The sequence below is a fragment of the Aphelocoma coerulescens genome, chromosome 8 (genome assembly GCF_041296385.1).
Source record: "Aphelocoma coerulescens isolate FSJ_1873_10779 chromosome 8, UR_Acoe_1.0, whole genome shotgun sequence".
NCBI classification, from domain to species: Eukaryota; Metazoa; Chordata; class Aves; order Passeriformes; family Corvidae; genus Aphelocoma; species Aphelocoma coerulescens.
Genome location: NC_091022.1, coordinates 28,944,546 through 28,957,447, shown reverse-complemented (window position 1 = coordinate 28,957,447; position 12,902 = coordinate 28,944,546). Strand labels below are relative to the sequence as shown.

At 47.5% G+C, this 12,902-nt stretch overlaps 1 protein-coding gene across 1 annotated transcript in view; it reads left to right on the top strand.

Moving 5' to 3' along the window:
- PLPP3 (phospholipid phosphatase 3) overlaps window positions 1–960 on the top strand; it is a 42,484-nt gene extending 41,524 nt beyond the window's left edge. Inside the window, exon 6 of the mRNA XM_069023489.1 lies at window positions 779–960. Coding sequence (XP_068879590.1) covers window positions 779–904 — 126 coding nt within the window. The 3' untranslated portion in view covers window positions 905–960. The remainder of the gene's footprint in view (window positions 1–778) is intronic.
- The last annotated feature ends 11,942 nt before the right edge of the window (window positions 961–12,902 follow it).

The following is a 12,902-nucleotide window of genomic DNA, read 5'->3' as shown; positions in this document are numbered from 1 at the left end:
TTTTCCCTTCTGGCACGGGGCTAAGGTTTGGCAAGGGTGAAAGTGCCCCAGTCCTGAAGGACTGATAAGCTTCGTGCGGCCAAAGGAGGATGTGGAAGTTTCCTCCCAGCACTTTGTTTCTTATTGTGTTGCTACCTTCCGAAATTGCCAGGCACTGGCTTTTTCACATCCGGGAGAGGGGTTACATCACGGGATATTTAGGAAGAAGGAGTCAGGAATAGCTCCTCCTCTCCTTAGCCTTTGGCTTCCACCAGACCCCAGCTCTGTCCTGGTGCCTTGGTGGGGCGTGAGGAGCATCGCTCACCCTTGACTCTCTGCTGAGAGCTTTTAACACAGCTTTGATTTGAAAGCTTTTAATTGCCTACCTGATGTCTGGCTCAATGAATTGTTTCACACCAGCTCCATCCCTGAAACCACTCAGGATGAGTCAGGCCAGCCCTTTGGAGACCTTTGTTATTTTATTGCAGTGCAGGCCATGGATCTGTTTCCTGGCTTTTCAACCCATTCAGCAGAGGTCTGGGTGTTGCACTCAGTGATTACGCAGTGAGAAATCAAGTTGTCCTCTCATGTTTTTACACTGTTTAGGGTGGGCTGAGCCTTTTTCTCTGCTGTACAGAAAGGTGGTAGCAGGCACTTGGGATTTCGCAGCTGTTACAGGCAGGCATTCAAAAAGTGCTATTTTCACAGCTTAAATATGTGTGTGTATTCTGTAAACCAGCTTTTCAAAGAAAGCATCACCCACTGTGGCTAAGTTTGCCTTTTCCACTTATTCCTACAGGTGTTTTACGTCTCAGATCTCTTCAAGCCCAAGACAAAGACTTGCCTGCCTCCACCTCCCATCCGGAAGGAGATCCTTTCACCTGTGGACATCATTGAGAGGAATAACCATCACAACATGGTGTAGAACTTCAAGGAATCGGATGGGTGTTGTATTTTAAACTCTTTTTTTTTTTTTTTTTTTTTGCAAAAAAAAAAGTGACTGCTGACAGCAACTACCTGCTGCTCTCAAATCTCATCAGACAGTAGAATGTAGGGAGAGACTTTCTTGCCCGACCAGTAAAGTCTTACTCTGTGGTCTTTTCAACTTGCGACATTTGGATGAAAGGGGTGGTGGTGGTGGTCAACTAAGGCAAAGGCGGCAATGAAAAAGGAAAGAAAACCCACACAACACAAAAAGCCGAACAAACAAAGAGAGGTGCCGGAGTTCTGGATGTGCAATTGGTTTGAGTGTTCATGTTGTAGTGAACGCCAAATTGTTCCTAGCCCAATGAACACTAAGGGATTTTTGGAAAGCTGGCCATCCTAGATTTTTTCTGACTATGAAGATTTCCAATGCCTGCGAGAAAAAAAACCAACTCAAGACTAAATTGTATAGCACTACATATGAGCAACAGCACTGAGTCAAGATCTGGGATTGGTTTGTAAGAGTTGCTTTTTTCTCTTTTTGATCCTAGTTTATTTTTGCCTCCTCTCTTCCATACTGTGACTTAATTTAGAAGAAGCTTGCCCAGTCCAAGATCTCCGAAGGGTCTCTGTTCTCTCTGCTCACACTACACGCCTTTAACGAGCGGCCCCGAGACGCGCAGTGAGGCCGGAGAGCTCCTTCCTCCATGCAGAGAAGCCACATTTCTTCCTCCCCGCTCACTCCCTGGCGAGGGCTCATCCCACCCAAGCCCCTCTAAGTGAAAAGAGCATCCTCCACTTCCCGGCCGTCCCCTTTTCCCCAAAAAAAAAATCCCAGCAGGTTTCCTGTGCGCCCGCCCGCGGGAGCCGGCGGTTTGCGCGAGGGGAGCGGCGGCTCTGCCGAAGACTCGTTCGCACTACGACCCCGGGGCTGAGTCCCGGGGAAACTTTTATTCTGCAGTTTTGGGACGGGCTGCTGGGCGGCACGTCCCGGCCTGGGTGTCAGTCGGTTTGTGCATCCCCTCCTCTCCTCCTCCTCCCCGGGGCACCCCGGGGTGCGCCATGGCAGTACCAGGTCCTGTGCTCCGCTGGGTCACTCCGGTGGGAAATCAGCTGTGCCTCTCTCGGGTGTGATGGTGAAGTTTTTTTTTTGCCCAGAAGCCACAGGTCCTTGGTTTGCAGCCCTTCCACGAAGCCCGTTTGCAAAGGGATCCCGCAGAACACGCAGAACGGCCATTTGCACATCCTTCTCACAGAATCCGTCCTATCATTTCAACTTATAGCAAGCTATGATTTTTTTTTTTATATTATAAATATTATATAAATAATGTATAAAACCTTAAAAATTAACTATGTAAAATATTATTTCTGAAACAATTTTAGATATATCCACTATGACTATAAACTGTGTCCTGACCTGTGTTATTTACATTTTGCTGCTTAAAAAAGCATTGAATTAATTTTTTTATAGTCGACTAAAATATTGTAGTTCTGTGGTAGTAATATTTTAATGAAAATAACTACAATTAGAGACATTTGTATAAAAAAAAACATATTAAATTGTCTGTATTTTTGTAATGTTCCATTTTGTAAAGAGAAGAATATTCAAAGACTTTTGTAGAATACAAAATTGAAGTTTGTATCTGCGAAATTATTGCTGTATAAATGTGCTTTTTAAATAAAAGCTCATAACACAACTAAACATCCCGGTGCAAGTAGTGTTCTGTCTTTGGGTAGCCCTTTCCTTGCCCAGGGGAACAGTTTGGGAGTATGATGGGGATGTTGGATGACATTTTGGGATGTGATGGTACCAGAGGGCAGCTGGATAAAAAGGACCAGATGCCACTTTCAATGGGAGTGATGAGAAAGTCCCACCAGCTCCTGGCTGGGGGCACTTACGGGTTGGCATTGATCTCCTCTTTGCTATGCCCAGTCTTTAAGCAAATCCCATTTTACCTAAGGCATCCATTTTTCTTTAGCAATTTTACAAGCTTTAAAGAAATATTATTGAAGTAAAATAAGGTCTGAAGAGCCACAGCCCAGCTGCTGGTTGTCCTGGACAGCCCCTGCCTAGGAGGGCTCCCAGCTACGCTCTGCTCAAATGCCTTTCCCATGAAAAGCAGACACCTTGCAGCTGAACCAAAACCTTGCAGCTTGCTGGGTTGCAAATGTGGGTGGAAGGGGAAAGAAGAAAAAAGAAAAAATCCCACAACAACATGTGCTCAGAGAGGCACATGTGCACAGCACACAGTTATGAGGCAGCCTGGATTTTTTTATTATTATTATTTTAGGGGGTTTTTTATTGTTATTTTCCTCCTCCTACAGAGGCAAATGAACTTGGTGGTGGTGACACACAGTCAGAGCTGCGTTTCGACCACTCCTTGTGTGAACCACATCAGCGAGATAACACGGCACAAATAATATGCAAGAATGCATGACAGGAAGCAAATACCACATCAAACTGCAAAGAAAGAGCAGGTGGAAATTAAGCCAGCAGAACTGAGCTAGCACTTGCTATTATTATCCTAATTAGAAGTAAAATTTTATTACGCGTGGAAAAATTTCGTAAACCTGCACCTGTCCTAACCCAAAGGGAGTTTTCGTGGTGCCACGTGTGATCTGAGCCTGAGTGTTTAGGGGCTGAGTGTGTTGCAGAGGTGAGACTTCAGCTTCGGGGCAATGGCTGTGAGGATTCTTAATCCCCAGTTTATCTCCAAAATGCATTGCCTGGGTGTAAGTAACCCCCACGGGAGAAGGAAACACTGCCCCGTCTGCCTGTGGAGCCCTTCATGTGCAGAGCCAGCCCCAGTGCAGCAACCACTGGGCTGGGAAAAGTGTTTGCTTGCATCTTAACCCCAGCTACTTGGAAAAGAAAGAGGAATACAGATGTCTGGGTGAAAGAGGAGGGCTTGGAGAAGGGTCAGAGGGGAAGCGGCACAGGAGGCGATAAGAGCCCAGGCAGGGCAGTGGGGCCAGCAAGTCACGGGATCTCACTCACTATGTGTGGGTCAGCCTGGGGAGAGGGAGAAAAGGCTGTGGATAAACCTATGGAAGGCAACAGGGTCGAACTTTATAGCGTGGGGCTGAGCATCAGCATTGCCAAGTCCTATTTGTGGCTGAGCGATGGTTGTTTCCTCCTCTGCTTCCTGCCTGCCTCTCCCCTGCTGTTCCATCCCATCCTGGGAAGGTAAGGGCAGCTTTGCATGGCAGCATGTGCTGGGTGGGTGGGTGCAGCTTTGCTGGGGCTCACCCCTCCTACTCACTGCCTGGGGATTAAGAGAAGTGATCATGTCTGGAAGCATGGGTGGGAAAAGGCAAGATCCACGGGGACCTTTCTGGGCTAGCCAAGCACAGAGGAACCTTTCAGTGTTACAGGAGGAATAAGGACTGGTTTTAAACAAGCATTTCAATGAAACCCCACAGAGAAGTGAAAGCCAAAGAAGCAGAGTTGTAGATACCACAAACCATGAGTACGGTGACAGGGTGTACCTACTGCCATTGCTTCCTGAGGGGCAGGAAGGAAGAGAAAATAAACAAGTGAAATGGGAAAAAACCCAAACCCATACTGTTACAAAAAGGATAGGATATTGGATTTTAGAAGTAGTAAGGCTAAGGCTCTGCTAGGCTGTAAGGCCTCAGGTGTAGAAATAGTTCTCTGGGGAAACAGGAATAGAATGTACTGGGTGGGAAGGTTAGGAATAGTGAATTAGCTGGGCATGGTGAACCTGTTAGTGAATTAGCTGGGCATGGTGAACCTGTCTAAAAGTAAATTGTTCTGGGTTGATATATGTTGTATGCAAAGGGGATTTCAGTGGTAGGAGCTCGTTGAGCATTATCTAAGACTAGACAACCATGGAGAGATATGGCGTAGGGTATGATTATCAATTGTTAATCCTTGTGATGTATGTATGTGTGCCAATGTTTGAAACTGTATAAAGAGCTGAGTGAAACGATAGGCCTTTGGGAAGCCTGATTTGGGACACTAGTCCCCAGGTCCCCGGGCCCTGAATAAAGCACCGCATAAACTGACTCTCTGTTGGTTTGTGTTTTTGGTCGGTGGGCAACAATACGAGCTCTGTGATCCTGAGGCCACCACTTTCTGCAGTGTCTGCAGTTGCAGCTGGAGCTTGCACCTCGCACTGCTGTGCTGCTTGGTCCCTCCTGCTGGGATGCTGAGCAGCCAGCAGACTTTGGGGTTCTCTGCAGCGTTCCTGAGGAGGCAGACGGGTGTACAAACCCAGATGCACTCATGCAAACAAGACGTGTTGCTGGAGCCCGGGGCTGGATGCTGGTTGTGGCCTTTAGTGCTGCAAACCCTGGGCTCTGCTCATGTTGATGCTAATCAGGGGCTGCGGAGCACCCAGCCGTCTGCCTTTGATGCTGGGGCCTGGCTGGCAGAGCCTCTCTGCACAAGGGGACATTCTGGTCAAACCTGTCTTTTTTGCACCGAGACCGGTTGAACACGTTTTCAAAGGGAGGGATTCGTGCGTGCACCTGACTGCCATGGGAGCAGGTCTTTTGTTCCAGGGGAAGGGAGGTTTACACAAGCCCCAGGTCCGGCCGTGTCTCAGTGCACCTAAACAGCTTCACTCAGCAAGAATGCCTTGGCAGCCTGCAGAGGCTGGAGCTGTTGTACTTCTGCTCAATGATTTTCGGATATGAAGCTCTCAATCGAGGGAGGGGGAGGGAGGAGGTTGGCCCCACAAGCAGAGACCTGTTTTTCTCCTGCTCCGAGCCTGCCCTTGTTTTGGGTGTCCGAAGGTTTCACCCAGCTCTTTGTAAAGCCGAAACCAACGTTCAGCCGTGGAGCCAGAGGACGTGTTGGGCTGAGGTCCTGCTGCACAGGAGGGCTGATGTCAAGCCCACATCCATGGCTGGGGTGCAGCACAGCTGTCCCTGGAGCCAGCACCCCACTTCAGCTGCATTTTTCCCCCCATCTTTGCCTTGACACACCCCCTGCCTTCATCCACCATTGTCCTCTCAAAAGGTGAGCGATTCCTCCCTTGTGTTTTACCTTTTCCTCTGGACACCAGATCAGAGGTTCAGATTTTTAGGAATGAAGTGAATCACTTGCCTCCTGGCTTCTGTAAACACAGTCTGCACCCCTGCCCACAGAGAGGAGCTACTGCCCATCTGCTCCAGACTGTCCTAACCTTGTTCCCTGGGTGCCAGGTGATGCTTTGGGCACAGCCCTGACTGCTTGGATTACCAAGCAAAACTGAAGCTGTCACCTCCACTGAATGAAGCAGAAAGTAGAAAACAACCTCCTGTTGACTCAGCGTGGGGGGGGAAGACACACAAACAAACCCCAAAACCCAACAACTTTCAATTATCCCCTCTGCACGCCACCCCCACTGGCACCAGCCGGCGCAGGAGTGCCTGCGTTAGCTCGTCTCGAGTTCCAATTTCCTCGGGGCACGGACTACACCTATGTGTGTGTTTGGGTAATAATGATCCGACTGGTTGTGATGAATCCCCGCCTCATCCTGTCTGTAGCTGGAAGGGAGCGAAGTCACCGGGAACATCTCCCAGTTTCCTTAGAAAGTCTCGTTCTGCGAGTTCCTGCCCTGCCAGAGCCGCTGAGTGCCACCGCGGCGGCACCTCGCAGGCAACGCTGCTTTTCATACATAGTGCTGCGGCCTCGTGCAGCGTTTAATTCTTGTCTTGAGCCCAGAAAAGAACCGTCTTGGCTGGTTTGTTTGTTTGTTTATTTATTTATTTTTCATTTCTCATCGGGTGGCTCTCAGCGCGAGGCTGCCGGGTCATTCAGCGCTGGTGGCAAAGGGCTGAGCACCTGCGGTGTCTGAAGGCATGAACTCTGCAGGGCTTGATCTCGCTTTGTGCAGAGGGTTCATAACCAGCTGGAACAATGGGCTATTACTTAAGAAAAACACCTTTTAGTGTTGCCACGTGTCAGCAGAAAGTTGAGGAACAGAACCACTGAAACACCAAACTGTGTGTACGCGCATGTCCACGGATGGGATAAATGGGAATTGTGGTGGATTCAGCTCGCTCCTGAAGTCTTTGAAATGATTCAAAATATAGCAATACTTGAAATAATGTGACTTCTCTTTCCCACCTCAAAAATTATTAAATTGAAACGAAGCCATCACTTTCTTTGTACAGGAACTGGTGTGAAAAGCTTGGCTTTCCCACCGCACTTTGACATCTCCGTTTCCAGGTGTGTGGTGTGAGTGCATGTGAGCCGATGTCAGCCTGAGATATAAATTAAATAAAGGAGCATTTAATTCTTGCTAGGCTGATCTTTCCCCCGGAGAAACATCAGGAATGGAGCAGAAAGAATGGTGCTGTTTCAGTAAGGAACTCAGAAAGAAAATGAAGTGTTAAAAAGAGAATAAAACCTGAAAAAGGAACACTCTTTTTATCCAAAGAAGAAAGGGAGCCAGATCTCCTGTGAGCACCATCTTTTCAAAGGGACCTGCCTTCTGCACAAGTGCATAATTTGCTGATTTTCAAAGAAATTTTAGTGATGTTGAAGGCAAATTAATAACACTGCTCCAGCCTCCCAGGGCTTGTCTGAACAAGAAAAGTTGTTAATGTTTAATATGAGGTAAAATTTTAATCCATTTCAATAAAGTGTGTAGATAATCTTAGTTCATTTTTAAGCAGGATTAGCCGTGTTTACCTCAAGTCAAGTAAGCACAAGTATAACGTCAACTGATATAAGCCTTGCTTAAATTAAGGGAAGAATAACTACCAAGGCTTAGGGGAGGGAGGGAAAAAGCCCATTGAAGCTTTTATTTTAAACAAAAAATGGGGAACTTTTTTTTCCTTTACAAGGTATTTCTTTCCATGGGAAAACAATAAAACTCAGAAAAAGTCTATGAAAGTTTTGCGTGTAAATGATGAGACGGTTGCAGCTGAAAAAACACTGCTTAATTCAGGAGAGGTAATTCTTTTCAGCAGGGCCAGTCTAAGCATCCCCTTGGATGGATCTGGGGGGGAGTCTGGGCCTGTTAAATGTGGCAGTTCAAACTCACCCTTCTAAGAGTCACCAACACCGACCATCAACAAATTAATGATGCTCCAGCTCTCTCCAGGGCATCATGCAGCAGCTCTTAGGTTTAGCCTTGTAGCCTATGGCCAAGGTACTGCAAGTCCTTTAGGAAGAAATCCAGGCTCAGTGTGAAGGTGCCAGATTAAATTGGATTTACCACATCCCTTGGCCAGCTGTCCCACCAGCTCATTGGCCTCACTGTTAAAAACATGTTAATACTTCCCTTGGTTTTCATTAATAACTGCTTCTGTGTTCCCATGCCCCATATCCCTTTCCTTCTATTTATCAAAAAAAAAAAAAAGAGGCTTTTTCTTATTAAATTGTGCCATTTTCCCAGAGGTGAACCCCCTGGTTAACTTCTCATGGGGTTTCCTCACAAATAATTCTTCTCGGTTTAAAACTTGCTCAGGTTTTTGCTTCCTCTACAAGAACATAAGAAATGCTGCAAGTTAACACAAAGTCAGTGGGGAAGGGACCAGCTGGGGACCAATTTTCCTTTGCACAAGCAATTAAGTAGGAGCACCTTCTGCTTGTAGGTCAGATTTAATCTGATGCTCTTCTAGAGGAGAGATTCCTTATCAGGTCTTAACCCCTCCACCTTCCAGGCCCTGGGAGAATAAAGGCTTGACAGCATTCGCCCTCCTTCAGCCTCCTTCAGTCAGGCACCTTATCTGCCACACTGGGGGGTACTTCTGAGCTCTGGGCACTCCTGAACAGCAGATAACCCTGCCCGTGGGGGTTTCTGTAGCTGCAGAAAAGGCCCCATCTAAAAGTGAACATTAATGACTTTCAACGTGTTAAAATGAGTTTCACCAAGCAGTGTTGAGGGTGGGCAGCGTTTCCAAGCTTGTGTGGGGTGGGATAAATCACTTTATACTTGGTATAAGCTAGGTAGGACACTGTTAGATGGGTGAACTGGGTCACCATGAGTTAGGGTTGGGTGCATTTAGCAAAAATCTTCGAGGTTCGAAGGTGAATCCTTGGGGTGATGTGAAGCTGCAGGGTCAAGTCATGGAAAGAAGGTTCTGTGTGGATTGACAGGCACCTTAAAACTCACACAGCACAGCTGTATCTAACCACCTCACCTTTCCAAAGGAGCTGCAGAGGAACTGGAAGTTACCTCTGTGCTAAATGCTTGCACTGCAGTGGATGTTCCAGCAGAGACAAATGCAGATGTGACCTTGCAGTGCAAGAACAGAGCAGCACCCTGGGCTGAGAGCGAACAACTGCACAGACACAGTGAATGTGAGCTGAACAAAAGGCTGCAGGACACTTTCCAACTGTGCTGCCAGGCTGGAGGGGGGAGGGGAGAGATGCTAAACATCTCCAGTTTTATTACTTATGGACAAAGTATTCAAATAACTGTGTGCCTGCTCCCTGCCTGAACTGGCATGAAAATAGGAAGACAATTGCCTGGCTGAGCTCTTGGAGGAAGATTTGAATAAAGAAGGCAAGTTCACTGGAGGCACTAAGCCATGCATGCCTCATCTTGCAATGAAGCTCTGCAGAAGCAGCCAGGCTAGGCACCGAGCAGGTGGATTAACTGTTCAGGAGAAAGACATGGAAAGCAGCTTTCTTGCAGAGCAGGTCTCCATACAAATAAGTCCAAGGCAGCGTGGATTAGTGCTTAAACGAATGAACCAGCCGCCAGACCTCACTGGGAGAAGATATTAGCACATAGCGGGACAGCCTTCGACAGGCTGGCACCTCTGCATGCAGCCAGAGGCTCTGGGAGAGAACAGCCTGCCTGTAGCCAACCTCCCAAAAATACACATTGTGCTTTAATGGGAGCCTAACACAAACATTGCCAGTGCAGGACCTGTAATGAGCTTCCAGTTTGCCTCCGGACGTTTTCTCCCAATTTGGTTATATTTATGAGCAGCTATTTTTGTTTAAGTAGAGAAAGGGGGAAAAAAATGGCATGGACAGAGCTCCACTTGCCCCTGCACCCACAGTGGTAGGGGGGTGACCTTTTCACATCCACTCATCAGCTGTTGTGCTTTATTTTTTTTTTAGGAGGGGAAATATATACATTTTCAAAGACAAAAGCCAGGCAATCAAGGGGTTTATTAAACAGAAAATGAGCATAAGAACAAAGAGAGGCAAACCTAAGGTGTCAAGGTGAACAGGAGTGGGCTGAGGTTGGGGCATGGAGATGAGTTTGGCTGTAAAGCAGTCATCCTGCTCCACCCATGGAAAACCTTTGGTGGGTGGGTTTGGGTTCTCCAGGAAACCAGGGCGGGTGGCAGGAGTCAGAAGGGAAGTGTATCCCCAAGGGACCCCCCTGTGGCATTTCCCCCAATCTGCACTATCAGCCAAGGTAGGTAACCCTGTGAGCAGGAAGCCAATCTGCTGGTATTTCTACTTGCCAAAAATGCTTGGGGTTCCTCCTCGCCATTCCTCACTTTGTTAAAGCAGCTTTGAGTTTGGGGTTTTCCCTTGAGAAATTCCAGTATTTCACTGTGTGCTATTAACCTTTTTTTCTTTTTTTTCCCCCCCCCATGGAATGGGAAATTCCAAACAATCCCCATTAGGAAACGTTAAACATTTTCTGTGCGAATCTCTTTGCCCGTCTAGCGCAGCCCCACACAGCTCCAGACACTTATCACAGAAGAAGTGCCCTTGACTCCAACATCACTTACAACCTCAAAGCAGTCAAGGAACACATTTTTCTTTCCTTTAGTGCTTCTAGACGTGGTACGAGCAGGAAAACAAGATTAATTATTTTAAAGTGTGGTGAGCTCGTGCTCACCGACAGCAGCTGTGCGAGTGCATTGGCTTACCACCACCCTGTGAGATACTGCCTGGAGTGTCCCTCCTGAGCTCAGGAAAACTTGTTTCCCCTGGCACTGCCGCTGGGTGCCTCAGCAGGGATTACCTGTCGCCTTCTCCCCTCGGGCTGTGCTAATCGATCCTCAGGGTTCAGAGGATGCTTAGCAAAGGTGAGGCCATCCCAGTGCTAAAGCCTCCAGGGGAAGGTGCTTTTGCTGTAACGACCCATTTCCTCCCCTTAGAGCAATGCAGGGAGCAAATATCCCAACAGCAATGAGGTGATGGGGTTAAAATGACTCCTCCAGTAACACAGGTCGCCCAGCTCTGATTTCACGTTTAGTTTGCTGTGTAGCATATGCCAAGCACCTACAGACCTCTGTGAATCCCGGGGGTGTTCTGTGAGGCTATTCAGGCCCTCTGCTCTTTCAGATTTTAACAGGAGCTGGCCCTACCCGAGCAAAAGGAGTCTAAATAACCTTTTATGTACAGACCCCAAGTCCTGAGCATGAGCCCTGCACCCATACTCTGCTGCCATAAATAACATGAATCATACGATGCTCAATCTGCACAAACCCATCATAACGTGACAAAAATCAAGCGAAACGCCCTTCACCTCCTGTAAATAACTCAGGTCAGAGTCAAAATAAGTGCCAGCAGAAAGAGTGTGTTCTTGCAGCAACGGGGTTTCCAGGAATTCTGCCTTCCTTACCCAAACCCCTCTGTTGTCCGAAGGCTCTCAGTGTTTGAGCAAAGCAGGGCTGAGCCGAAGTGAGAACTCGCTGCCGGGGCCCGGCAGCACATGTTTCACATTAAGGAGCTGTTTGAGGGGCCTATGTGGCTTAGTGGATAAATCATCAGGTTTGTCCCCTTGCAGCTCACATGTCCAGAATAGCCTGTGGTCCAAAAAGAGGAAAAACCTTGGCCTAAGCTCAATGGTTTCCATCACAGAGGTTCTGCTCTGGTGTGAAACAGCTGGTGGTGCAGAAGCTGGGTCTGTGGGATGGACCCGTGGGAAACCCCAGCCCCACCTAATGTGGAACCCTTGGAGCAGTTTTAGGATGTGAGAGTGCCAGTCCCGCCATCCACGGCTTCTCCTCCATCCACAACCTCAGCAGCAAACGGAAACGTGGGAAAAGCGATGAAAACTCATTGGAACACAAGCCCAAGGATCTACACATAAATAGCAAAGGAAGGAGAAATAAATACTATGATAGTCTTTAAATATCTGCAAAGGAAACCAGCCAGGAGCCAGTTTGGCTACGGGGGGATGGCTGGAAGCAAACGATGGATGATCCCGATCTCACCCAGTGGCTAAGTGGATTTGTAACCACCCTTTTCACAAAAAAAAAAAAAAAAAAGAAGCTGAATGATCCGGTTCATTTTCCTGGGTGGGGGAAAGAACTGCTAAAAGCCTTTAATAGCTCCTGTTCAGGCAATCGTGCTTATGAGAAGCTGGGAGGAAGCCGGGCCTGAAGTATGAGATGCCAGACTTGAACATGGTAAACAGGGGCAGGGGAATATTTGTTTTGACAGCACGCTCAGTACACAGGAAACACCAAGCAATGAGAGGGACAACTCTGCACAGGAGTTCCCAGTCCTATATTTAAGAGCAAATCAAACTAAGGGAGGACCCTGCAAATTACAGACATCTACAAATAACCCCAGACCTTTTGTCTCAGCTGTGGGAAGATCCTGAGGACACTGATAACAGACACTGCATTGCACAACCTTGGGAAAGAGGGGGCCTGGTGGTGTGTCCACTCTGCCCAGGATCTTGGCTCTGACTCTGGTTACAGGCTGCAGGGCAAGGTGGAGAAAGCCCAGGAGAGGATAATTATGGAACAACCTGTTGATGGAGGAAGTGGCTTCCCAACCTCTCTATACTTAGGGCTTGAGTTCCTGCTCCAAAGCAGGAAGATTTATAGCCCTCCCCATGGTTGTGTTGTTTTCTTCTTCTGGCCAGATTAATTTAATAAATGAGAGGTAGGGAAAAAAAACTGCTGAAAAGCCAATCCCCTACAGCAGTGCTGTAATAAGGACACTTTTTACTTAAGAGGAGTTGTTTGACCCATAATTACAGCTAAACTCCCATTTGGCTTTTGGTCTATGGGGGCCTCTCCTGTAATTTTAACTGGATGCAACATTTGAATCCTCACCTTCCATTTTCCAGGGCAGCATAAAGTGATTATATAATGTTAAACAGCAGCTG